Below are 26,254 nucleotides of genomic sequence, written 5' to 3' on the forward strand. Positions count from 1 at the left end.
ATTAATTAACTAATTGCTTGCAGACAAGTTACCTCGACACTTCCGTTTCCTTATCTACACAACGTGGGTCATAACAGGACCTACCCCATGAGACTGAGATAGAAATTGAGTAAGTTAACACAGGTGGAGCCTGCAGAGCAGGACCTAGCCTTTGGTATAGGCTCTTGCTTTGTCCTTTTGCTTTTATGCCTTCTTATTTCTTTTTTCCCAATGATTCTTTGTTGTGTTGCTGACATTTTTCATGCCGCTTTTTGCCTTGTGTGTTTCAGAGGCTCCGCATCTTACTTCAATGTACTAGTTATCACCTTGCAGGAAAAACATATATTTGAACCTGTCTTTCTCTACTTAAGTGAAAATAGCTCTCCCTAAGTAAAATAAGAAATTTAAAATGCTTTCTCATTCTCCCTCCATTTAACATGATATTCTGTTGGAATAATCTAGGCTTTTAGATCTAGATTATTATTAACAAACTATTTTTTCCTACAACTTTTTTTGAGGATGTGTATAATGTTTGCGTTAAGTTAATGTCCATGTTATTGGGAGTTTTTTAAACTTAAATACCCATTTTATAGGTCTAACATACCGTGTCTTTTATAATTTGTCCCTGCCGTTCCTGCGGTCTTAATTTTGATCGGTTGCGTTTGAGGGGAACGGAGTGAGTAGTGCAAGGCACATGGTCCCTCCCTGAATCCACACCTGGGCCCTGCCTCACCTGGGCCATGGCACTTCTCCTTCCCTTGACTTTGGGCTTGGCCCCGTGACTTGTCTCGGCCAGTGGTAAATGGGCTGAAATGAAAAGATATCAGTTCTGAGGTTGGACTTCAAAGGTCCTTGCCCTTTTCTGCTTGCCCTCTTCCCCTCTGCCATCACCCAGAGAGGAGCTGGCCCCAGGCAAGGATGAGAGACCCATGGAGCACAGCCTCCCTGTTGACCTGCAGAACTACAGTGAGAAGCGGTGCTGTCCAGCCACATCCCTCCCAGGTGAGCCAAACCCGGTGACCACAGATGTGTGACTGTGGTTTGGGGGTAGTTTGTTATGCAATAATAGGTAACCAGTACAAAGGAATTCTTCAGTTCTTATCAAGAGGCGGAGTCTATTTCTCCTTCCTTTGAATCTGTGCTGGCCTGTGACTTGCTCATCAGAACTGATGTATAGGAAGTTACAGGAGACATTTCCAAGTTTATGAAAGGGAGGTTAAATTCATTTGTCAGAAAGACAGACTGAATGGGTTCTTAATTAAAAACATAAACTCAACACATAAACATGTAGAGCCACATTTATCTGTGCCGTGTAGTCAGTATGGCAAGGCAACTCTAGGCTGAGCGTCATTAAATTACTAATACACAGGTCACTCCTTTGATTTGGTAGAATGTGTAACGTCTTGCAAAGAGAAAGCCTGAGTATAAGTTGCTTAAGTGACTTATGTCAAGAAGATCTGAGGATGCCAGTTTCCCAAGGGAAGGACCAGTGGACTTCCTCTGGAGAGCTCCGGGTTCAGGCTGGATCCCTTGAGCATTAAAACAGTAGACCAAATGCTGAGTTGAATTCTTTTTATTCTTTCCCTCCCTCCCTCCTTCGCTTTCTCCTCTGTTTCAGGCATGCTTCTAAGCACCAGCCCTGGTCGTAGCTTCAGCCTAGGGGTCCTACTTTTGCCTTTTGGAGACACATGGAGCAAGTATGAAGCGGATAGCCTTGCATAGATATGAAGATATATGTCTCCTCCGACACTTCTTTCTTTTTGAATCTCTCTCTTTCCATTATTCCTTTCACCCATCTCTCTATTTATCTCCTCACCCCCATGTCCACTGCAGTTAATTACTGACCTGTCTCTCCAGAGTTAATCTAAGTGCACTTTCCCCCTCCTTTATACGAAAGGTAGCATGCTATTCACACTGTTCTGCGCTTTGTTGTTGTTTTTCACTCCCTAATTCAGGAAGAAGAAAGATTTATCTTTCTTTCCCCAGTGGCAGACTATTCCATCATATGGACACTGTTTTCAATATTGCTTTGGGTTTTTTTTAACCAGTTTTCTTGTGATGGACGTTTGGGTCATTTTCAACCTTTTAAACTGAAAACTACATTGAATAACTTGGCACATATGTTATTTTGCACATGTGCTAGGGCATCTGTGGGATAATTCCCAGAAGTGGAATTGCTGAATAAAAGCAATTATAACTTGGATAGACAGGGCCACAGTCTTCCACAGGGAGTGTTGTACCAATTCCTGCTCCCTGCTTCTGACATCCTCAGGGCAAGGAGGTGGGGAAAGTCAGCCCCTGGTCAAGGCAACAAGGGATGCATCGTCCGTACAAAACTTAAAAGCCAATAATAAAACCAATTAAAACTTGGTGTGCTTCTTTTTGACACCATGAACTGGAAATGGTACAGTTAGTGATAAAATATTTCACTCACCTCCCCCACCCCTGCCAAATCTTTGATTGGCTTAAATTCCAAGTGATTGCTGTGTTACTGTCGATTTTTAATAAGCTACGTGGAATCGTTGGAAATTAATTTGGAGGATTCGCAGTTACACAGTCGGTCCCTGTCAGATTTAGCTGTTAGTGTTGTCGAGGAAGAGGGAAAGTGCCCTAGAATCAGAGTGTGCAGGTCCGTGGGGCTCAATTTGAGGGCAGTTGTGTCTCCAGCTGCCAGGGTCCTACACTGCCTGTGTCTCAACAGTAGTTCCAAACACACACCAGGATAGTGCGGTGACTGCAAAGAGGAAGACACAGAACTCGAGTTACTTCAATGCTGTCCTTCTAGGTGATCACTTAAAGCTTCTATTTGCATTTAAAACAAGAATTTGCAGAAATTAGTCTTAAAAACAGAAACTGCAAGGTTATTATTTGTTACTCTGACAGACCAATATGTAGATATTTTTTTGTTGATGAAATTAAGAATCATTAAGCCATTATTTTCCGTACCGTAATGTTTCTTCTATTTTTTCTTTTTATCTTTTTTACTGATACGATTCATTATATATGTGAAGTTCAAGAAAAGAAAAAAAGCGACTGCATTTCTTTTCTGACCATAACAATAACTCTTTGTTTCGTTCCATTTTTACTGAAAATAATTCATATATGGAGAGGAGGAGGTAGTTAAAGAATGATCCCAATGACCTCATCAATGGATTCTGTCCTCGTGCGGTAGGACGTCTGCCCAGCTGAGCATTGGATAATGGCGCCTCAGCCTTGCCCTTTTTTCTGTTCCTCTTCTCACGGGTAAGGGTGGGCATTTTCTCCTATGTTTAAGAGCCCTTTACATTTCCTCTAGTTTTCTAAACTTGGGACACTAACTCTTCAGTTCTTTTACTTGTTCCCTCTCCTTGTTTTCTTCCAGGAAAATTTCACTTAATTAATATCCCTCGAAGCGTGGTACCCAGAACAACGAGGTACTCTCAGTGGCTGATTGTGGAGTGAAGACCAAGACCATCTGCGCCCTTGGCCTGGACACTCTGCTTCAATTAACACAGCCTCAGCACCCATTTTCAGAGGCTTCTCCAACTACTGACTGATATTAAATTTAGAGTCAACCGAACCTCATAGCACCTTTGGATAACCACTTCGCTCAGCTTATAACATCCACATTTCTGTACGTGTGCACTTAGCTTTTTCAACCCAATCAAGAGCATATTCTTTCATGTGTACGTTTTGTCTCGTTAGCTTCATGCCATCATTCCAGCTTGTTGAGATTATTTTGGCTTTTGCCTCTGGCACCTGCGGTAGCCTCTAAGGCTTTCAGCATCACATTAATGGCAAATTTGAATAGTCGGAATCATCTGTCCTTATTCTGATCACTTAAAAAATGGGGCAGTGAATGCCAAGGCCAGAACCTTGGGGGCAAATTAGGAGATGTTTCCCATCAGCCAGCATTATCCCATTCATGAGCATTCTACGGGAATGGCCTTGACATACTTTCTACTACTTGATCATTATTTAGGAAGAAATTATGGAAAACTTAGAAGATTCAGGAAACTATGAAGGGGAAAATAAAATCCCCTCTCCATTTTATAATTTAACATTTTATAATGTTAGCGTTTCTTTGTAATATATACCTGTGCTGTCTAGTAGTAACTCATAGCCCCATGTGACTATTAAGCGCTTAAAAACATGCTTGTCCAAACTGAGATGTGCTGTAAGTATAAAATACACACTGGAGTTTGAAGACTTAGCATGAAAAAATGTAAAAGGTAAAAATCTCACTAATAATTATGTATATTGATTACATATTGAAATAATATTATTTTTGATATATTGGGCGAAATTATATTATTAAATTAACTTGAGTTGTTTCTTTTTACTTTTTTAATTTGGCTGCTAAAAGATTTCCAATTACATATGTGGCTTATTATATTTCTGTTGGACACTGCTACGTATTTTATAATAATAATGTAACAATAATAACGCTACGTACTAACAGTGTGACTCTATCTGAGTGATCCTGAAGGGCCGTGAGGCGGCGGGTCAGCCATGTTCTTGTTTAGGTGTGCGTCTGATCACACGTGCTGGAGGAAGTAACTTAGAATCAGTCCAGTGCCTCACCGCCATCTCAGCCCATGGGACTCCGGTAGAGCTAAGGCCACACCTCCTCAGAGATGCACAGTCATCCGGCTCCAGCCAGTTGGCAGATCCCACTTTCCGTTCAGCACTGGGCATGCGACCCAAGCCAGGGCAATTACAGCTGGTTCCTGGACTTCTACAACTACTGGAGAAGAGATGGACTCTTTGCACTGGGGCGACCCACGGAATAGAAGTCTGCATCTGCTAGTGACTATTGCTAACCACACACGGAGAATGGCCGCCTAAGAAAGAAGGCAACAGAAAAGGAAACAGTGCAAGAAGTAGATGGGGACAGACTACCTTGTTTGGGCACCTGGATACAATCATGCCTAAAGCTGGAAACCTCTGGACTTTTCAGTTACAAGAGTCAATACATTCTACTTCCCATCCCCACCAGCCCCCCTTAATTCGGTTTCAGTTAGGTTTCTCTCACTTGCACCCTGGAGAGCCCTGACTAGTGCATGTGGTGTGAATCTTTTGTGGGGGATCGAATGTTTCAGCTGGTAAGAGAGCCTGGTCCAGCATCTGTAACTCATTGGCATTGCCCCTCTTTACTCCTTTTGCCTATGCTGTTAACTGCTCTGAAGGAAAAAAAACATTATTTCTTGGGAATTGCACCTCTACCCCCCAACACCATGTCCCAAGCCAACTGCTATACTGATGATGTAAGTCAGGAAAACAAATGTCGTAATATTCTATTGTATTTTTATGCAGTTGTTCAACGTTATCAGCAAAACTAGAGGCTGTTGAAGATATCAGGACATATCCCTTGACCCAGCCAAGGGTCCATTTTTATCTTTACTTGCCCCTATCCATACACATTTCACTCATGTCTGGGTCTATTTGAGATCACGCTATCTGTAAAGAGTGTTTACGATTATTCTGTTCACAGTTGTATGAGGAACATTTCCCCATGTCAAAAACATTCGAGTGGCCAGCCCAGTGGTGCAGCAGTTAAGTGCACATGTTCCGCTTCGGTGGCCCAGGGTTTTCGCCGGTTTGGATCCCAGGTGCGGACGTGGCACAGCTTGGCAAAAGCCATGCTATGGTAGGCGTCCCATGTATAAAGTAGACGGAGATGGGCATGGATGTTAGGTCAGGGCCAGTCTTCCTCAGCAAAAAGAGGAGGATTGGCAGCAGTTAGCCCAGGGCCAATCTTCCTCAAAAAACAAAAACAAAAACATTTGAAAATGTGATTTGTAATGACTGATGATACTCAATTATATTAACGTGGCATCGTTTCCCTCTCCTTTATCCTGTAGAACTGGGGGGACTGTTTCTTAATATCCAGCTGGGTTTTTGATTCTACATTCTAGAGTTTCATTGCTTCGTGAGTGTTAGGTGTGGTTCCTGCAATTCCTCCCTTTTGGATCTTAAAACTTGAGATGAAGTTTTGTAGATGATTAGTTGTAACTTGAAAGTGTGGTATGTTATCCTGAAGGGCACAGAGCTTTATATGTCTATTAGCCTGCACACACATTATACACGCGGTTCTGTTGAGTCAATAGCTATTCAACCCCTCAGGCCCCTCGTGGAGTCTGTTTTATCTGTCGTACATTGACAGTGGCGTGTTAAAGAACTCCCAGGACTAAGGGCAATGCCAACGGGCTTTGTAAAGGCTTTTACTTCTGCACGTCCTCTATCAACCACCGACTTCTAAAATCATTCCAAAGAAACATACAATCTAAATAAAAATCTGCCTTGCTGTCCATGTACAGCTTCGAGAGAAGTCCCCGAGGCTCTCCTTGCAGCCAGAGCGCCACCGCCAAAACCATTCTAAATGGCTGATTGAAAGCAGACTGCAACTGTGATTCTGGGAAATCATTTAAAAGTCAGTCAAGAAATATTTGCTGAGCACCCGTTACATTTTAGGCCATGTGCAGGATTTAGTTCTTCTTTATATGCCTAATTAATTTTGCTTTATATATTTTCATGTTGTCATTTTGTGTATAGTTTTAAGGCCCTTACACCTTTTATTGTTGATTATAACTCTCAGTTTAAATGAATTCTTCCTGCCTATCCACCCAGCATACCAGGTATTGATTTATTTCCTCTCAACTCCCAATATAGCCTTCATTGGTCTGCTTTGTGTTACTGAAGCTAGACTCTGTATGTGGTATGTATTTGCTGCTGCTGCTTGAATGAAGAATTTTTCTTTCTATCTTTATAATTTAAACATTATGCCTCCAAGCCAGTGACTCCTTCCTGTCAGCACAGTCAATATTACCTGACTCCATACAATAACCCTGCTATCAATATAATAACCTTGGTATACACTGCTGGGGTCATCTATTTAATAAATAACCAGCAAATATTTATTGAAGCCCTTATATGGGCACAGCACTATTTGGGAGGAACCTGGGGAAAGTATTGAAAATTCCTTCATTTTAAAGCATTTACTGCTTGTCGGTTCCAATGCCCGAGCATTGAGGATACAAGGTGAAGGCGGCGTTCTGCTTTGACCCTCTGAGGGGCAGGTTGGGGTGGGGAAACAGTGCTCTCTAAGCTCTCTTGTAGCCAGGAGAGCAAAGAACCAGGGGGGACAGAACAGGGGAGAAGGGAAAGCTTCCCTGCAGGAGGGAGCTCGCAAGGCGCCGTTGGCACTCAGGGACAGGGGCAGTTCCTCCTCTTTGGAGTTCTTGGTGGCCAGCACGGGGCCCAGCAGGCAGCAGGTCCTTGGTGTTGTCAATGAAACGATGTACGAGTGGAGTACAAAATCAGGGCATAAATAAAAGTCATAACAGTGTCACACTGCGAATCTCACACCACTTGCTGGGGCGGTGGGATCTGGGCTCTTCCACAGAGGGACATGAGGGCCTCCAGATTGGGCCACACCTGGTCATGTCCCCAGAGGGTGCACTGCCCCATGCCATTCTCTGGAAACCCTTTCCATGACCGAGACATGCAGACTCGACAGGCATACCATGACAGATGATGACCGGTCAAATGTAGTGGGATAATTTGGGCTTTAGAGCCATTCCGTCTTTCAGATCTGTGATTTCAAAGTCAGAGAGTAATACTTGAAAAGTGATTGAGACAGAAAATGGAAAATGTAAAACAAATGACTTGTGCCCATGTAAGAGTGATTCAGGGACTGCTATTTGTTTTTAATTTCCAGCAAGCTTGCATAATCTCAGTTCCCTTGCCATCAGCTGAAATATTAAGTGTGATTTCATCACATTTATTCCTAGTGATGTTAAATAAAACTGAGAGCTCAACAGCACGTTAATATGCACCCAGAGCGTGGTCTGCAGCTTAACAAACCTAATTTGAAAGAACAGAGCCAGCCTTGATGCCTTAGTGGTTAAACTCTGGCACACTCCGCTTTGGCGGCCTGGGTTGGGTTCCTGGGTACAGAACCATACCACTTGTCTGTCAGTAGCCATGCTGTGGCGGTGGCTCACATAGAAGAACCAGAAGAACTTACAGCTGTGCACAACTACGTACTGGCACTTTGTGGGGGAAAAGGGAAGAAAAAAGGAGGAAGATTGGCAACAGATGTTAGCTTAGGACGAATCTTAACCCTGAAAAAAAAAATCCGTTAAAAAAATAAATAAATAAAAGAACTCAGGCTGTGAGACTTATCTTTTAATCAAGGAGAAGAACCTGGATGTAGTCTCTTGAGCAAATGCATCTCCTTCTTTAAATAAACCTGCATGTTGCAATTCAGCTGTATGCTATAAAAATGCATGCCTCCTAAAGCTTACACTTTAATTTCTAATTCTGTGATCGATACTATACAAACACAAGGCCTAGAGATTGTTTAGATGGAAAATCACAGCATCGCTAAATGTCAGCGATTGAGATGTCATTTCATTCCTCTTTCATTTCACAGATAAAGGATTGGGCCTGGGTGTGAGAAGTGACTGGCCCACAGCAGACAGCTTCCAGCTCTCCATGGCCCAGACAAAAAGAAAAGAAAAGGAAAAAAAGAAGAAGTGATTTGGAGAGCAAGAAGACAGTTCAAACAAAAGCAAGAACAATATAGAGCTTCTAATTCAAACTCTGAAATGGTTGGAAGACTAGATATTAGAGCAATTCAAGAGGAATTTCCCTTTAGAAGGAGTTTATTTCATTTGAGGCCGTTTGTCTTCCTTCTTTAACGCTCTCAAGCATGAATTTAATATCTTTACTCTAAAACAAATAGCTCCTGTGAGGCTCGAAGGACAAGAAGGATATTACGGTCTACCAAGTCCAATAAGATCATTAATTATTTTGCTGACTGGTAAGCACTGGTTCTCTGAGTTGATTGAAAAATTATGGGCTAAATGATACACTTTTCAGCACCTCCTGTGTTATAAGAGTCCATTAACAACACGCTGGGTGGATCACTGGTCCTCGGTGGACACTCTGCCCCCTATTCCTCCGTGCCATCTCTGAACATCTTTCCTTTGGCCGTTCTAGGGGCTCAGCCCTCAGGATTTGTCTGTATTTCCAGGCTCTGGACAAATCTCTCCCTAATCTTCAGTCTGGCTCCTACCTCTTGGTCTGATATTCATTTCAGACTGCCTCAAAGAAATCCACCAGCCCAGGCCCCAGAAGACCTTTTCCTGGGAACTCTGTGCACACCCCAGAAGAGGAAGGTCTGTCTCTCCGAGCTCCACATTCCTCTCCCTAGCTCTGTTCCCAAAACAACTGTTCTAGACACACGTAGATTGCCACAGGGAATTAGTGTAACCGAAAGTTCGGTCTCTGAACCCGATGCCAAGCCGAATAACGAGAACAGAGTCTTGAGTGGAAGAGGAAAGGTTTTTACTATGCCAGGCACAGGGAGCAAAGCAAGGGCTCATGCCTCAAAAATTGCTAGCTCCCCGATGAGGAATGGGTAGGGATTTTTATTTGGGGTTTTGGGTAGGGGAGGGGGCACATGAAGCTTGTGCAGCTTGGTGCTTTCCCACCAGCCTGCTTTTGGCCTTGAAAGGCTGCTTGCAGCAAGGCAGGGGGGAGGGTGAGATAGGAGGATGGCAGGTGGGCGTCCTTCGCCGTTGTCTCCTCTTCTTGTTTGAGGTGGGTTGGAGCACCGGGAGTCGAGGAGTTGAGGTCTGGGAAGCCTCCGCTCCTTGAGACTCTTGAGACAGAGGCTTTCCTGGCAAACTCAAGGACACATGATGAGCTAAACTTTAGCGTGCCTCCAACTCCAGGCCACCTGGGCTTTTAACAATTTGTAGCTCCCATCTAGTTGTAAAGCTCAAAGAGTCCAAGTTTAAAGAAACAGGTATTTACATATGAGTGGAGCTAGAGAAGCAGGAAAGGGGGTGGTGGGTTTTAGTTTTAACCCCATATACACTGGGTTCAATGTGGGGAACTGATATCAGGGCTGATGTTAAGAGCCTGTAACATTAGCAGAGAGGAGATCTTGTTTTCCCTTCTCCTGCAGTGCAGGTACTAACAACCAGAACCCTGAGATGGCCGATTGCTCTAGAATAGCCCATAGTGGGGGCTCGAACACTTACAACTTGGCAAGAAGTCCCTAATGCAACCTCGAGGCATTGTTTCAGGAAAGAGTAAGAAATAACTAGAGGAGAAAGGATGTCTGAATAATCATATGGATTCTTCCGGGAAGAACTCGGGCCCACAAAGGCTCTTTTCCTTTCTTGAAATCAGATAAGAGGACCTCCTCCCACCACAGCAGCAGGCACAGTGCAAGTGGGAAGCAAGTGAGGGCCCCACTGCACTGACTCATGAAGCACTAAGAGCAAGAGCAATTCAGTCAGGGAACTGCACAGTGAAGGCTGAGGGTTTCTGTTCCTGGGATCGTGCTTAGGACACATGCAGACCGAAAGGCTGAGAATGTTCTGGAACCAGACTGTCAGTTCTGACACCACCGGCACATATCAGCTTGGGGAGCAGGAGCAGATAACACAGGCGGAAGAAGAATAATGCAGAAGGATGATCAAATAAGCTGAGGACCAGGGCACAACCAGAACATAGCTGTTGCCTGAACTTCTCCTGGCTGAGAGGAAACTAATTCGCAAAGGAGGAGGAGTGGTGAGACCAACACTGCAGTGGTTTGGCAGCAGGGCCTCAAATGAATTCCAAGTCACCTGGTATAGGCTCAAGCACGGGCTTTATTGTGGGAAGGAGGAGCTTATAAAGGTAGGTTCATGGAGAGGAGGTTGAGGCTGCTCTGTGCTCCCCTGGCTCCCATGGTGCTGAGCAAGGCACTCTGCCTGTGGGGGTGTGTTCCACAGGACAGTGCTGGCCGCTCTTGTCAGGCAGACAAGCAGCCTTGCCAGAGGAGGCCACACAAACCGCGTGGACCAGCAGTGTGGATTTGGGGGCAGCTGCTGGAGCAGTTGCCTGATGATGTGGCTCCAAGAACCTGGAAATCTTAGGCCCCGCGGGAAGCTGAAGCCCTCTATCCTCGTCCTAGTGAGCTCATTGCCTGAGCAATCAGAGTGAGCCCCAGGGTCACTTTCTGACCTTCCCTGTCCCTTGTATCATGGTAAATCAGGGTAGCCACTTACAAGGATGGCAGATGCCAGGCAGGTGACATGATGAAGGACCCAGGTGGGAGAGTATGAGTCCCAGCCGGAGGGCACAGCCACCACTGGGATCTGCATGATTTTTTCATGCGGGAGCGTGGGCCCACTGTTGTCAGGAGTCTGGGTTTTGTAAAAGAAATCTGGCTTCTTGATTTTAAAAAAACTCCTGATTTTGTATGTTGTTAACTGACTCACTTTTTGAACACTTGTGTGAGCCTAATAAAATCATTCATGAGCTGCATGTGGCCTGTGGTTGTCAGTTTTAGCCTGTCCTATAAATTATGCTTTGCAATGTGTTTTAACTCAACAAACGTTTTGCTCATTATTCATTTTTGCAAATCTCATTTTTTTTTTTTTTTTTTTTAGCTGAGGAGATACCAGTCTACTCTTCTGGAATTTCACGGGCTGGGGGGTGGGGGAGGAAGGCCGTATTGTCTAGAGTAGTGCTTTGCAGAACTGTTTTCAAATAAAACGTTGTGTAGCACTACAATATATAAGGCAGATAAAGTGATGAAAAGGTTCTTTCATTTCCATGGTGAAAAGATTTTTTTGTCATCCCCCCCCCACCCCCAGATTATATAAATAATACATGTTTCGGGGGGCAAAAATTTTTAAAAATACAAACAGTATGAAGAAAAAATGAAATTCTCTGAAATCAGACCTCCTGAGAAAGTCACTATTACCTTTTCTGTCATCATCCTTTTGTACATCTTCTACACACACGCATTATAGTTTACACAAATGAGAGTACGCTGCATTTCCCGAGGACACCATTTTAAGTGCTCATTTAAATTCTCATTTTGTGTTGCTCACCCCTCCCCTGCTTCTCTTCGGTCTCTCCCCTGTCTCTGCCTCCATCCCTATCCCCAACTTAGTTTAAGAACCTAATATGTATTTTTCCATTCCTCTCTCTCCTTGTCTGTCTTTCTCTCATATGTGTGAGTGAAATCGGATTGGGGATCCTTGCTTTCTAGGAATGAGATGGCATCATGCACGCTTCCCTGCACCTCTGTCCTCACTCAACATGGAACTGACACACAAACTCGTTTACCTGCACAGGACATCAGGACGTCGATGCCCCCCTCCTTACTCACCGTCTCCTTTACTGCCTCTAGGCTTGAGATGGAGGCTTAGGGAGAAGCAGCATCTTGGAGGAACAAGCCAAACCTCCTGGAGGGATCAGGTGACGGAATGTGAATTCAGGCCTCAGGTTCCTGTGAGTGGGAATCAGTGCTCTCAGTGGAATCTGCACTGCTTTCACTCAAGTCTGAATCTTCAGTAGGATTTCTTAGCCTCGTGGCATGTTGTCAGGACAGGAGCATGAGTAAGGAATCACGAGAACTAACTAATGTGGCCTGAGGCAAAATATGCACCAAATATAGGGTGGCAGGACTAATCAATTCCCAGAGTCCCTTCCGGATAATTTGGTGGCATAATGACACTGATGAAGGCTGGAAAGTTTGGAGGATTGCAATGATTAATTTGTGGCCTTCAACAAGTCATCTAACCTAAGTCACAGTCCGCTGTTCTCTAAATCACCCTTACTTCAAAGAGTGGCATGGAGAATAAAATTGAATATACAGACAAAGGACTTTGTCTGACACACTGTCAGTAGGGCACTAAATGCATTTGTGAAGGCTGTGCACTGGACAGCCCCAGGAAGTATTATTTGCATGAACTGTGATGTAAATGGCAACCCCTGGAGTTGTGCAACATGGCGGCCTATGTCATGAACACTCAATCAATGACAACAGAGAGTAAAAATGTGTGCCCTCTCTTTAGCTATTCCAAATCGGCTAAATTTTCAAAACACTAAATCGGCCTCCCAGGCTCTCCTCTTTCCCAAAATTGGAAGTAAGAAAACATGGAAATTATGCTACTTTCAGATATTGTTTACCCACTTAAAAAATTTCTAAAAGGTAATGCTTGAACTAGAGCAGGATTTCCTTTTCGATTGAATCACTTTCTGCATTTCTACACAAAGCCAGACCAATGGACCTCAGGGCTTTCACACCCTACAATGTGTGTGCAAGATGCCGAGTGTCTCCCTCCAAAGCAAAGTGACAAGGGATACATTCAATTGCGCAGACAGAAAGTCTTATTTGTTTTTCCTATCACTTCGTTATACAAGCTCTCTTCTCATCTTATTTAATCCTGAATTGGATGAATAGTAATCTCTATTTTCACTGATGTAAATAAAGAGAGCAAGGCAAAGTTAACAAACTCACCAACACTCATTCATTCATTCAACACATATTTTCTGGCGTTTCCTACTCAGGAGCCAGGCACTGCCCAGCGCACCAGAGATACACTGATAACAGAAGAGGCAAGCTTCTGTCCTCGTCAATCTCCCACTTATGGGCGGGAAGCATACCCAAGCAACACAGCGCATTTACAACATAACAGCAGCGAGGGATCTATTGTTCCTAAGGTCTCTTCTCTTCACTATGAACCTGTGCAAAGTAAACTATCTCAAAGGGACTCTGTGAACTCAAAAATAAGAGGAAGAGATTTCAGTTTGATTTTATTGGTTCTACCTGCTGCCCTATCAGATATCTTTTTTTTTTTTAACACCTAATCAGGCAACTGACAGTGGGCATAAAGCATTTACTGCTTGGGCGATTTGAAAGACGCTCTGAGGAGAGACGCGAAGGACTCACTGACACTTCTAGTGACTTCCAGGGATTGCGGATGTGTGCTGCTGAAGATGCCAAGGGAGATGGATGGGGGCAAATCCAGGAGCTTCACCTGGAGCCGCCACTGCTCTTTGCATGCCTCTCTGCAGATATTGACACAATTGAAATTTCTGTTTCCATCATCCTGCAACTTGGAAAAGGCCTGAAGGGACTTTTCTGCAGGGCCCACTGAACGTGCATGGAAAGATAATCACTGAGACCTTAAAATTCAGGTAAAATCTTCCTCTATTTTTCTTCTTCTCATATCTCATTTCAAGGAGGTACTGGGCTCTGCAAGTCAGATGCTGCCAAAAGCACATGGCTCTGGGGGTCTGCCCCCAAACCTCAGCTCACGAAAGTGATGACACGCAGTGAACTGGAGGCTGAGGGGGAGGTGAGGCAGTGGGAGAGGAGAGTTCTAGACATTGCAGAGGGCGGGCCTGCTTCTTGCCAGTGCCCTGAAGTAGGCGGCAGCACCTGGGAGAGAAATGAAGGCACCTGGGGCAAACCTGAATGTGGGCCTCTGCCCTGGCAGGGGGCTCGTGCTCCAGCCGAGATGGAACACACAGCCAATGCTTCTAGAGACACCACACAGGATGGGACAGTGGCTGTGCTGAGGCTCGTCTCCGATGCCTCGCTCCTTCATTAGACCCTGGACATCATTGCACAAGTCTGGGGGTGACACCCTAAGAAAATTTAAGGTTAATTTTTCCTCAGTTTGGGAAGCAGAGCGTCTGAGGTAGAATTTAGTTTATTTAAAAAAATGTCATAAAAAGCCGGACCCATGGCGTGGTGGTTAAATTCGTGTGCTCCACTTCAGCAGCCTGGGGTTCACCGGTTCAGATCCTGGGCACGGACCTACACCACCTGTCAAGCCGTGCTGTGGTGGCGACCCACATGCAAAACAGAGGAAGATTGGTGTAGATGTTAGCTCAGAGACAATCGTCCTCAAGCAGAAAGAGGAAGATTGGCAACAGATGTTAGCTCAGGGCCAATCTTCCTCACCAAAAAAAACCCCCAAAACCCCCCAAAAACAAAAATCATATATAAGATAGTTTTATGAACATTCGTTTATGCACAAATTCATACTTACATATACACTTACATATACATATGATTCATTCATCTGTAGATCTATCTATAATGGCTACATATCAGACCCTAAGACCTCTGTTCTTGATTCAAAAATGACTAAGAAAAGGTCCCTCAGGGGCTGGCCTGGTGGTGCAGCAGTCAAGTCCGCACGTTCCGCTTTGGTGGCCCAGGGTTCACCAGTTCAGATCCCGGGTGTGGATCTATGCACCACTTGTCAAGCCATGCTGTGGCAGGCGTCCCACATATAAAGTAGGGGAAGGTGGGCACGGATGTTAGCTCAGGGCCAGTCTTCCTCAGCAAAAACAGGAGGAGTGGTGGCAGATGTTAGCTCAGGGCTAACCTTCCTCAAAAAAAGGGGGGGTGAGGTTCCTCACTGTCTGAGAAGAGAAATAGCAAAGTTGACAAGGGTATCAGTTACCTACTGCTGTGTAACAAAACAACAAAATGCAGTGGCTTAAGACAACAAGTATTTAATTAGCTCATGATTTTGCAGGTTGGCAATTTGGGGATCTCCTGGGCTGTGCCATGCTCAGCTGCTCTCTGCTGGACTTGCTCGTGTATCTGCCATCAGCTGCCGGGTCAGCAGCGGGCCAGTTGCTCAAAAGTCAACTCAGCAGCTGCAGTGAGATCCATCTCTACAGGGCGGCTCATCATCCGGGAGGCTGGCTTGGGCTCAATCTCACGGGTTCTCAGGGTTTGAAAAAGGTCAAGATGGCAAGACCAACGTGTAAGACCATTTCACGTCTCTGCTTGAATCAGGTTTTATGCTGTCTCAATAACCAAAGGAATCATAAGACCAGCCTTTATTCAAGGAATGGAGAAAGAATCCTGCCCTTGGAGAAAGGTAGTGCAAAGTTATCACATAGGGATGTGGATGCAGAGACAGGAAGAATGTGTGGCCATTTTCATAATCAATCACCACAAGAAAACACAATCATGTGCGTTCTAAGCTATACCAAAGCGCTCCTTGAATACAGTAGGACACACAGCAGGGGGTGGGAAATTCCACCAGGGGTTGGTCAGGGAGGAATTCAAACAGGAAGTGATACTGGAACGAAATTGAGCGGGATGAGGAGATGGGAAATGGCCGAGTGCATTCAATAAACCCCACATGCTCTCCGGAGGGCACTGTACAGATGAGGGTGGGATGGTGGCCTGGAGAGAGAAAAGTCTGAGGAGATAGGATGAGGATATTGGGGCATTTTTGTTACATTTCTGAACAAGCACACATCTTTTATTCTATTGTGTTTCTGCCGACTCGTCCCTGTCCTGCCTTCTGGAATCGCACAAAACAAGCCTCCTCTCTCGCCATCAGAGAGTTTTCAAGTCCCTCTGAGTAGTCAGGCCACACTCTCTGCTCACCACATCCATTGTCTCAAATCCTTCCTCAAAGGGTTCCACGATTTACTGGTTCCTCTTCTAAATGCCTCCAGAACAGAAGCAAAATCCAAGCCAAGAGAGGACGGCGGGCTTTCCCCAAGAGCCCTCCTAAATCTCCCAGACAGGTGGAGGTCCTGAGTCCACCCTTTTTCGGAGGCCACAATCCTATCTCTTTCTCACTGGTCCCAAGGGGAAACACGCAGAGGGCTAAGGAGCTTTCCGCTAACACTTTCCAGGGCTTGGGACTGGGAAGGTCAAGAACGGGGGCAAAATGCTCACTTGGGAGCAATGGTGCCTCCAGCTGCCAGGACAAACAGTCCAGCTCTGCAGGGGATGCCTAGCATGGAGAAGGCTTTGTGGGAGTTGCAAACCCCCTAAAGATTTCCAGCAATGGGCATGACCCTGGTGACTTGGAGCCCCTGAGCCCTGAGAACTCCCAACAGTCAAAGACCCACCTCTACTACACTTCCTCCTCATCAGGGTCTCAGGATTATTCTGGGCATTGTGGTCTTTGTAGCAGCTTTTCCGTTAAAGGACACCTAAGGGCACTGTTGGTTTGTGCTTGGCACTCTGAGAATCCGCCACCACGGACGTGGGCAAGCAGCTGTTTCAACTATCACCTTAAGACTGGCAGAGGCCACAGGACACTGGGAAGGAGAGAGGTGAAAGGTTAGGAAAGCCTGGTTGTGCAGGCGACCAGGGACAGACTGACACTAACTTGAAAAGCTGGCCCGAGGTGAAGCGCATTCCACTAGTGAGTCCTGGGCCCGTTTCCGCTTTCAAAGGAGAACGTCTTTTGCCCCATGCTTTTCCCACTGGATTGGAAGTGCCTTTTGACTTATGATATGAAGGAGCCTCCAAAACCTCTTGGGGTGCCTGATGGGTCAAGGAGGACTTGCCTCAGCCCAGTCTGTTCTTCCTGCAGGTAGAGGACCAATCACCTTAGTTTCCCAGGTCATCAGCTGGTCTTAGGACTCGGATAATCGGTCTTTGAAGGCATCCCAGCCGAGGAGTACTTCCTGGGTTCATCTTGTCACAACTGGTTGCTTGACTCCCAGTTTTACGACTCGAGTGAGAATTGGGACAACAAGAGGCGTGAGAAGTACGGAGACATGAGCCCTGACCTCTTGGCATTGGCTCCTGCTTCTTGAGGAGGGAAAAGGTAAAGAAGGCAGCATCTACTGTGTCCTGAGACATGTGTGCCATGAATTCTCACGAAGACGCTCTCAGGTAAGGAGTTGGTGGGAAATGCTTTGCTTTCTCTTAAACTCTGTCCTTGAGACCTTTGCTGATGGAGGGCATTGCACCGACATTCCACTGGAGGAGGGAGGGAGGAGCAGAAAAAGGGGGAAATTAGTATGTAGGAAATGAGCCCGTCTCGGTAAAACAATAACAAATATCTGAGTATACTGGAAAACCTATAGACACATGCATAAAGAAGTAGATGCGTATGTTTGTATGTGTATGATTGCTTAAGCAAGGATAATAAAGTAGTCTACTTATTAAACTGTTAGAATTATCTGGACACACTTCTGCAACTATGACAATGAGTGAGAACATGCAGAAGGGACACTGTTTAAAGAACTAGCATAATGAAATGTATTTCCATTCTATAGTTATATATCAGTGTATATAATGTATACTATAATTCAAAATCATGAAGAGTAAACATGAGTCAAAATAAGAAGAACCAAAAAGACAGGGTTAGCTGTATCTGATGACTAACAGGAATCCATCATAGATTGTCAAGTGAAAAATGGCACAGAACAATGTGGGCCAAGTGTGACGTCATTTTTGGAAAAGCAAAGAAACAGACAGACCTCCCTGTGTACCTGGGACTGTATATGTGTGTCTGTCTTAGTCCATTTGGGCTGCTATAACAAAATACCACAGCTGAGGCTGGCTGATAAACAATAGGAGTTGATTTCTCACAGTCCTGGAGGTTGGAAGTCCAAGATCAGGTTACCAGCATGGAGAGGCGAGGGCCCTATCGGGGTCACACTCTTGTATCCTCACATGGTGGAAGGGGCTGGGGAACTCTGCGGGGTCTCTTCTATAAGGGCACTAGTCCCAGTCATGGGGGCACCACCCGCAGGACCCAGTCACCTCCCAAACGCCCCATCTCCTAACTCCATCACATTGGGGCTTAGGATTCCAACAGTGAATGCTGAAGGGACAGAAACATTAAGAATCTAGCAGTCTCTGAGCAGAGAGAGATGTAGGGAAGGATACACGTGTGTCTTTTAACATTGGACAACTTGGGAGAGGAGTGCAACTTACATATGCGAGGATGATTCTGATTATACTTTCAATTTAAAATACTTTGCAGTTAGACAGATCATAATCAGAATATAAGACCTCTCTAAGTTAGAACATCACAGATACGCATTTTTAAATTTTGCATTGCAAAAAGATAGGGATAAGCCCATCTTTAAAGTCAGACACAAAGAGTTCGACCACTGAATGAAGACACACCCTCAGGCTGTACAGAGGTCAGACCCAGCAGAGCTCTTGCTTGCCATTTGGAGACCATGCCTTCTTCTGGACTCTACACCTAGAAATGACCAAAGTATTCTGTGAGGATTAAAGCATCCACCCTCAAACATGTGCTGAGTATACATGTATACTGGCGAGGAAGAAGGCTGGACACCATGTGCAATTCATTAAGTGACACGCAGACACTGCAAGATTCTTGTTCTCTGCTATGTGCTCCCGCCTTACTCCTCTAACCGTTCTAATGGAAAACTCACCCAGGTGCATTCGAGTCCATTTTCCAAGACTACACTTAGACGTCGTTAACGGGGATTTCGCAACTTATAGGAAGAAAAAGATTTTGGACAAAAGATCTCTTGGACAGTGGAAAGTCCCAGCCAGCCTCTGCCTCCCACTGGGATTGCCAGACCATTTCCACTCTCGCATCTCTGAGAATCACAGAGATGCGGGGTGGGTGAGCCGAGGAGTCGAAAGAGAGATTTCTTGGACTCTCAAGGTCTGGCAGTAGTGCTCTTTGATTGAGAGAATAGTATGGAAGAGCACGGGGTCAGGGCCCATGGGCAGTCAGAGCTGCTGCTGCCGGCATGGGGACAGGACCCAATGGGCAGTCAGAGCTGCTGCTGCCGGCATGGGGACAGGACCCATGGGCAGTCAGAGCTGCTGCGTGGGGACTGGACCCACGGGCAGGAGGAGCTGCCGCTGCCGCTGCCGCTGCCAACATGGGTTGAGAGTAGGGCTAAACTGAAGGCATAGGTGTGTGAGTTTATCTCTTTCCAAGACAAAGGAAAGAACGTGTAAAAGAAGTTGTTAAAATGGCATCAGTGCAGGTGGGGTCTGGTTATTGGCTGGCCCTATAACTTTAGGTCAGAATCAGACCGGATTAAGTCGGGATGTCCTATGCCTCCCGGAGGCTATTGGTGGTGGGGGTGGGGGGAGGAGTCAGCTAGGTGAGGTTACCAGACGAGCACCATAGACAAGACTTAAGTCCTTGCCGTCCCCATTAAGAGTCTCTAGAGATAAGGTCATCCCTCCTTCCTCCTGGGGCAGAGAGGGAGACACCCCCAACACGTGGAGACTTCCTTCACAGATGCAAATGTCTCTCATCAAAGGGCAAGCAAATCCCACTCCTCAGAGGCTCCTTCCCGTCTGCAGTTTTTAAAAGTAACCAGCCTAAAATAATCCTCATCAACAGGATTTCCTTCTTCATCATTAGCACCTGCCTCTAAAGCCCTGGCTTCCCTCCACTTCAGACCCTGTCACCCTCAGGAGCCATGTCTGTCCCTCTGAGAAGTACAAACAGGGCAGCCCGTGGATGGATGTGCCAGGCCTGGGAACCCTACCCACGCACCCTGTGCCCTGAGGGTCCCCGTGTCACTCTGCGTCTCAGCTCCCAGGGACATGGACACACCCTGACACCCCCAGCGCTTCCCGGGCCCTTGGACTTGATGCCCTGACCCTAGTTTCTCTGCCCACCATGGAGTCTGGGCATGAACCTGACCCTTCCCATCCTCACCTCGGATCACCCCTGCCTTCATTATAATTCCAGGGTTCACAGGAAATGTCCTCTCTTTTGCTGCTTTATCCTCAGCCAGGTGTTTTCTTGCAGTTCTCTGATCTCAGGATAGGTCCGGTTATACCACAGAACAAAGAAAGAACAGGCAAGTGTCACGGATGTGTCACGACCGGGGGGTAAAGCATGTTTGTTGTAAAGGGGCCAAAAAGTTTCCAAGCTGCTTCCCTTGCACCCTAGGAGACCCTCTGCAGGACTCATCCAGTAACTGGATCTCCTGTTGTGCAGAAAAGGATGGCACCAATGGAGTCTTTCTGCACCAGCTGCCACCTCCACTCCCCCCAAGAGGGAACGGCACATCCCTCCAACCCCGCTTCTCCCAGTGAGGCCAGAGGACTTGGATGGCGAGCTCAGCTTCCTTTAAGAGCCCGCCTCTCCTCTTGCAGGCCCTCCTTCCTGTCTCTCCCTGCACGTGGCTGGGAGCGGAGGCAGGCGGAGGGGCGGGTTGAGGGGCTTTATCCCATTGCTGTCCTACAGACTGTTTCCCCGCGTCCCCGAGTCCTTCTGCTTCCTCCTCCTGCGGACGACTCAGCTACACCCCTTCTCAACCACACTTCCTTTAGAGCTCCCTTGGCTGAGGCGCTCTCCCAGCCCTCCAGAGCCCCCTGAAGTCCCGTTTTCTTTCCCGCCTTACACGGTCGCCATGTTCAGGGTCCCGAATTCCGCAGCATCTAGATGGGGCTCTCCTCTCTTCTCCTGGCTGGGCGAGCCTCTGGCCTGACCTGGCGTGCAGAGTCGGCTGTCCCGAGGCCGCTTCATCCACCCCTTCTGGGTGGTGCTCTCCACGCCCTTGGTTGGCGATGCGGACCACGCAGCCTGGAGTGAAGGGTCTCCCGGGGTGGCTAAGCGGTCTGACCCGCGGTCTTCCCCGACAGGCCCCATCCCACCCACAGCCCTGCTCTGCAGTCACAGGGCCTGAGCGCGGCCCTTCAGGCGCGTGCCCCGCGGTCCTTGGGGCCGCGCCCCGCGGCCCTGCCTCTGCCAGGCCTCCTGCCTCTGCAGCCACGCCAGCTCGCTCCGCAGCCGCCTCAGCTCCTGGCTCTGTGCTTGCAGTCTCGCCTGCAGGCGCAGGCAGGCTTCCTCCTTGGCTCGCACCTCCCTGCTCTTGGCCGCCAGCAGGCGCCTCTGGGCCAGCAGGTGGCAGCGTCGGGGCCGGCGCGGCGCAGACGCGGGCCGCCGGCGCTCCAGCAGCTCCTCATAGAAGACGCGGCAGCTGAAGCCCTCCTTGACGCCGCGCTCGGCGTGCGCCACCACGGCGGCCGGGCACGGGAACACGCGGCAGCAGGCCACGCAGCGGAAGCCGTGCTCGCCGGTCACCAGCCACTCCGGGGTGACCGCGCGGGGCGGCGCCTCCTGCTCCTGGACGGCCGGCGCAGGGGTGTGCGCCTCGGCTTCCTGGACACAGGGCTCCGTGTCGCTGAGCAGGGACTCCGTGTCAGCCGGGCTCGGGGGAGAGCCGATGGTGCTCTCCTGGGAGAGCTCGGCCTCGAAGACGCGGGGCCTCTCGTCCACGGGTGCAAACCCGCTTTCGGTTTGCCACGCGACGGCCACCCCCTTCACGGTGCGCACTTGGGTGTAATAGGCGCACCGCACCCATTGCTTCTCTTTGGGCGACCCGTAGCTGGAGGAGTGGGAGGTCCGCTCCGCTGAAGCAGAGGAGACACACGTCTCTGGGAGTCGGAGGGTCTTCCTGGGCCTGGAGCTCCGGCTTCTGTTTTCCGATGGTGTAGGCTGTGTGGCCCTGTCCTCTTGGGTTGAGGCCTCTGAGAACAGAGTGGGAGTTCCATGAGCTCTGGGGCCTGGGGCCTGGGGCCTGGTCTCTGAGCCCAGGCTGTTGTGTCGGGGGTCCCTGGGGGCCTCTCCGTCGCTACCCTCCTCCACCTCTGGGAAACCTCGTCACATCTTCGTCCTGCCCCGGCGGGCCCGGGTCCCGAGCCTTCCAGTGCTGGTTGCACTGCTGGGGGTGACACAAGTCCCCTCGAGCACAGTGGTACCAATGACAGTGGTACCCTGTGTCAAAGGTCTGTCGTGGGAGACAATACAATACCCTTTGCGATCTTCTGCTTGTAATTGTAGGACCTTCAGGCTAATTTTTCTTTTTTTTTCCCTAACATTTGTTGAATGCCAACTATGCTACCCCTCTGGGAGATGTTTTCTATGAAGTTGATTTGCTAGGATAGTTAGTTAGAGGGTTAGCGTGCCAACGGGAGAAATGCTCAGCTCTTTTCAACCCGGTATTGGGGGGGCACTGATAGAAGGAATTCCACTGACAGACATACTAATTTGTAGACTTTGTTAAGGCTCTTGCAAGTTTCCTTCTTTCTCAAACCTTCCTTAACCGAGCAACACTAGACCTTTAAAAAGGCTTGCTCGGAGCTGACTCCTGAGCACTTCCTCGTGAGATGAGCTCCTTCAGTGTGAAGGCAGAAAACAGATGTCCGTGTCTGAGCGCCCTGATCCCCCACCTCCGTGGTGAGTACGTGAAAACCTCACCGAGGGCATCTGCGGGCTTGCTGCGTCAGCCTCAGGGTCTGTGCATGCTTCTGAGGACGGGGCTGGTTTGGAGAGTTCAGGATGCAGAAAGGAAGTGATGGAAGCAAGCTTTGGGGGTGTGTGGGGGAGGGAGCGAAGGGTTCAGGTAGGACCGAGATGGAGAAGACCTCAGGGGGCAGTGGACAGAATCTGCAGACAGAAGACCAGGAGGGAAGAGGAAACCAGCTGGGCCTGTGGCGAGCAGCACATGGGAGTTGTCAGGAAGTTGGGGAGGAGGCAAGGGGAAAAGGAACTGACTGGGGAAAGGGTCCCGAACTAGGATCTGTAGGATTTCTGGCAGAAACACAGGTTAAGGAGAGATTTAGAATGCGATTCTGAAGTGAAGCTTTGCTGTGCCACATCGTAGAGCCCTAGGGAGAGGTGGACGGGAGACAGAGGAGGAGAAGGCAAGGCCTTGGACTGAGGGTAGTGCTGTCTGCCCAGGCCCCCTTCTGCCCCAGCCCTGGCTCAGAATGAGGGAGACCTCTGGGGTCGTCGTGGGGTACCGGGCCAACCACCCAGCAGCCTTCCATAACTTCTGGATTACTGTTTTTGCTGCCTCGCCTGATGTATTAATTCCCTCTCAGTAGAAAATGCGATGACAGTGAAGGGGACAAGTCCCCTCGCCCCTTCTCCCCAGTCCCACGCCGTCTGCCCCAGGGGCTCCCTTGCTTCCTGCCTTCGCGTGGCCATCAAGCCCTTCCTAGGGCTCAGGCCTGAACAGTTAAGTTTCTAGTCTGAGCCAATTGAGGAAAGACCCTCAGACTCACAGTAGGGGGTCCTTCGGTTCACTCACTCACTCCTTCACTTAGTCATTCATGTTACGCATGTGTTCGTTGTCTACGAAATGACACAGTACGTTCACAGTGAAAGCCTCAGTGAGCCTCAGGCCTCTGGCCAAATCCTTCATCTTCGCTCTCCTGGCCATCTGTCCGGGGAAATCAGACCCCTGGCTTCCCAGCTCCCATCCATCAGACTGTTTTCCTCCTCTCCTTACCTGGGGTCTCAGAGATAGGCCTCTTCCTCCCGGATTGCCGCCGATTCATCCTGTCGGGGCAGAGGTGAACTCCCAGGATGGTCTCCGGAAGGATCTCTCTCCCTCTTCCCAATCTCAGCCTCTCTTGGGTCGTAGACTCTGAGTGAGTCCTCAATGTCTGTGAGTCGGCAGCTACAGGCGCTGCCCCACAGGGAGATCCCGGATCCACAACCTCTCTGAGAGCAGTTGGGATCTGAGTGAGCTCCGAGTCTTCCAGTAAATCCTGTGTGATGTCACCGCTGACATAGCTCAGTTCCGAGGGCCCAGTTTGAACGTCAACATGGCAACAAGAAATCACGGCAACAGTTGAAGTAGGGGTGAGGAGGGCAGCTGAGGGAAGGTGATATAATAATTACGTAATAAAGTGATTTGGAACTTTTCCCTGCCCTCAAGGGGCCTCCCATCCATTTGGAGAGAGGGTGAGAGGGCAGAAAAGGAGAACAGACTGGGATGGGTGATATCTTTCCCCGAGGCCTCTCCTGTGCCTCTGTTTGGAAGTCATCTCTCCAGCCCTGGTCACTCAGTGTCCCCTCTGAACCCCTCTCAGACCTCCTTTGCCTCTGAGCCTTCTCAAAGGCTGTTCCCCCTGACTAGGAGACCGTCCCTCCCCTCCCTCCTGGGTCCGCCCCTCCCACGGGGAGGCACAGTGGTGCATGGAGCACCACTGGGTTTGATCCCTGCTCCGCCACCTGCTGGATCTTGGGCCAGTCAGTGGACCTCTCTCTGCTTCACTTTCCTTTTTTATTTTTTTTTAAAGATTTTATTTTTCCTTTTTCTCCCCAAAGTCCCCCGGTACATAGTTGTATATTTTTAGTTGTGGGTCCTCCTAGTTGCGGCACGTGGGACGCCGCCTCAGCCTGGCCTGACGAGCGGTGCCGTGTCCGCGCCCAGGATCCCAACCGGCAAAGCCCTGGGCCGCCGAGGCGGAGTGGGTGAACTTAACCGCTTGGCCACGGGGCCAGCCCCTCTGCCTCGCTTTCTGATCTGTAAAATGGAAAGGACTCTCTCCACCTGATAGCATCATTTGGAGGCTGAAGAGGTCAATCCGTGGAAAGCATTTAGAACAGTGACTGTTACAGGAGAAGACTATGCTAATGGTCACGGTTACCGTTGTACTGCAGGTCACAGCTTGCTGAGGGTGCGCAGATTAGCTGATGTCCTCGCCCTGAGCATGCAGAGCTCCCGAAAGCCCCCGTCCTTACGCTCCTCCAGGTCCACGGGAGAGGCTCATTTGAAAATCTGTCTCCTTGAATTGGACCGTAAGCAACGTGGAGGCAAACACCGGCTTGCTCTCAGGTCTGTAATCCCAGAAAGTAGGAGAGCGCCTGACACGTAGTAGGCACTCGACACGCATTTGTTGAATGAATGAATGAATGAGTGAATGAATGAGTGGTGACTCCCACAAGGACTCCTCCATCCTAGGCATCCCCTGCAGAGCTGGACTGTTTGTCCTGGCAGCTGGAGGCACCATCGCTCCCAAGTGAGCATTTTGCCCCCGTTCTTGACCTTCCCAGTCCCAAGCCCTGGAAAGTGTTAGCGGGAAGCTCCTTAGCCCTCTGCGTGTTTCCCCTTGGGACCAGTGAGAAAGAGATAGGATTGTGGCCTCCGGAAAAGCGTGGACTCAGGACCTCCACCTGTCTGGGAGATTTAGGAGGGCTCTTGGGGAAAGCCCGCCGTCCTCTCTTGGCTTGGATTTTGCTTCTGTTCTGGAGGCATTTAGAAGAGGAACCAGTAAATCGTGGAACCCTTTGAGGAAGGATTTGAGACAATGGATGTGGTGAGCAGAGAGTGTGGCCTGACTACTCAGAGGGACTTGAAAACTCTCTGATGGCGAGAGAGGAGGCTTGTTTTGTGCGATTCCAGAAGGCAGGACAGGGACGAGTCGGCGGAAACATAATAGAAAATAAGATGTGTGCTTGTTCAGAAATGTAACATAAATGCCCCAATATCCTCCTCCTATCTCCTCAGAGTTTTCTCTCTCCAGGCCACCGTGCCACCCTCTTGTGTACCGTGCCCTCCGGAGAGCATGTGTTGTTTCTTCAATGCACTGGACCATTTCCCACCTCCTCACCCCCCTCAATTTTGTTCCGGTATCACTTCCTGTTTGAATTCCTCCCTGACCAACCCCCGGTGGAATTTCCCACCCCCTGCTGTGTGTCCTACTGTATTCAAGGAGCGCTTTGGTATAGCTTAGAAAGCACATGATTGCGTTTTCTTTTGGTGATTATGAAAATGGCCACACATTCTTCCTGTCTCTGCATCCACATCCCTATGTGATAACTTTGCACTACATTTCTCCAAGGGCAGGATTCTTTCTCCGTTCCTTGAATAAAGGCTGGTTTTATGATTCCTTTGGTTATTGCAACAGCATAAAACCTGATTCAAGCAGAGACGTGAAATGGTCTTACCATTGGGCTTGCCATCTTGA

At 48.2% G+C, this 26,254-nt stretch overlaps 1 protein-coding gene across 6 annotated transcripts; it reads right to left on the reverse strand.

Moving 5' to 3' along the window:
- Window positions 1-15,265: 15,265 nt before the first annotated feature.
- Window positions 15,266-24,049, reverse strand: LOC139075535 (protein FAM170A-like). 6 transcript variants are annotated; one of them, XM_070572530.1, is made up of 6 exons: window positions 23,788-24,049; window positions 20,202-22,021; window positions 18,671-18,749; window positions 17,137-17,512; window positions 16,651-16,842; window positions 15,266-15,582 (listed from the first exon to the last, which is right to left on the reverse strand). In XM_070572530.1, exons 1-2 carry the CDS (start codon window positions 23,834-23,836, stop codon window positions 21,165-21,167), a joined length of 906 nt encoding a protein of 301 aa, XP_070428631.1. In that variant the 5' UTR covers window positions 23,837-24,049; the 3' UTR covers window positions 15,266-15,582; window positions 16,651-16,842; window positions 17,137-17,512; window positions 18,671-18,749; window positions 20,202-21,164. The 6 variants fall into 6 exon arrangements, with proteins under 6 accessions (XP_070428631.1, XP_070428620.1, XP_070428625.1 ...); XM_070572519.1 differs by having other exon boundaries at window positions 15,266-15,643; XM_070572524.1 differs by having other exon boundaries at window positions 15,266-15,648.
- Between the last annotated feature and the right edge of the window lie 2,205 nt (window positions 24,050-26,254).

This window comes from Equus przewalskii, chromosome 1 (assembly GCF_037783145.1).
Source record: "Equus przewalskii isolate Varuska chromosome 1, EquPr2, whole genome shotgun sequence".
Lineage (NCBI taxonomy): Eukaryota > Metazoa > Chordata > Mammalia > Perissodactyla > Equidae > Equus > Equus przewalskii.

Excerpts from the sequence above, each read along its gene's own strand:
- LOC139075535 (XM_070572530.1), bottom strand. The coding sequence starts at position 23,836 with ATGAATCGGCGGCAATCCGGGAGGAAGAGGCCTATCTCTGAGACCCCA. Across the intron at positions 22,022-23,787 it reads GCCTATCTCTGAGACCCCAG|AGGCCTCAACCCAAGAGGAC; the intron begins GTAAGGAGAGGA and ends CTCTGTTCTCAG.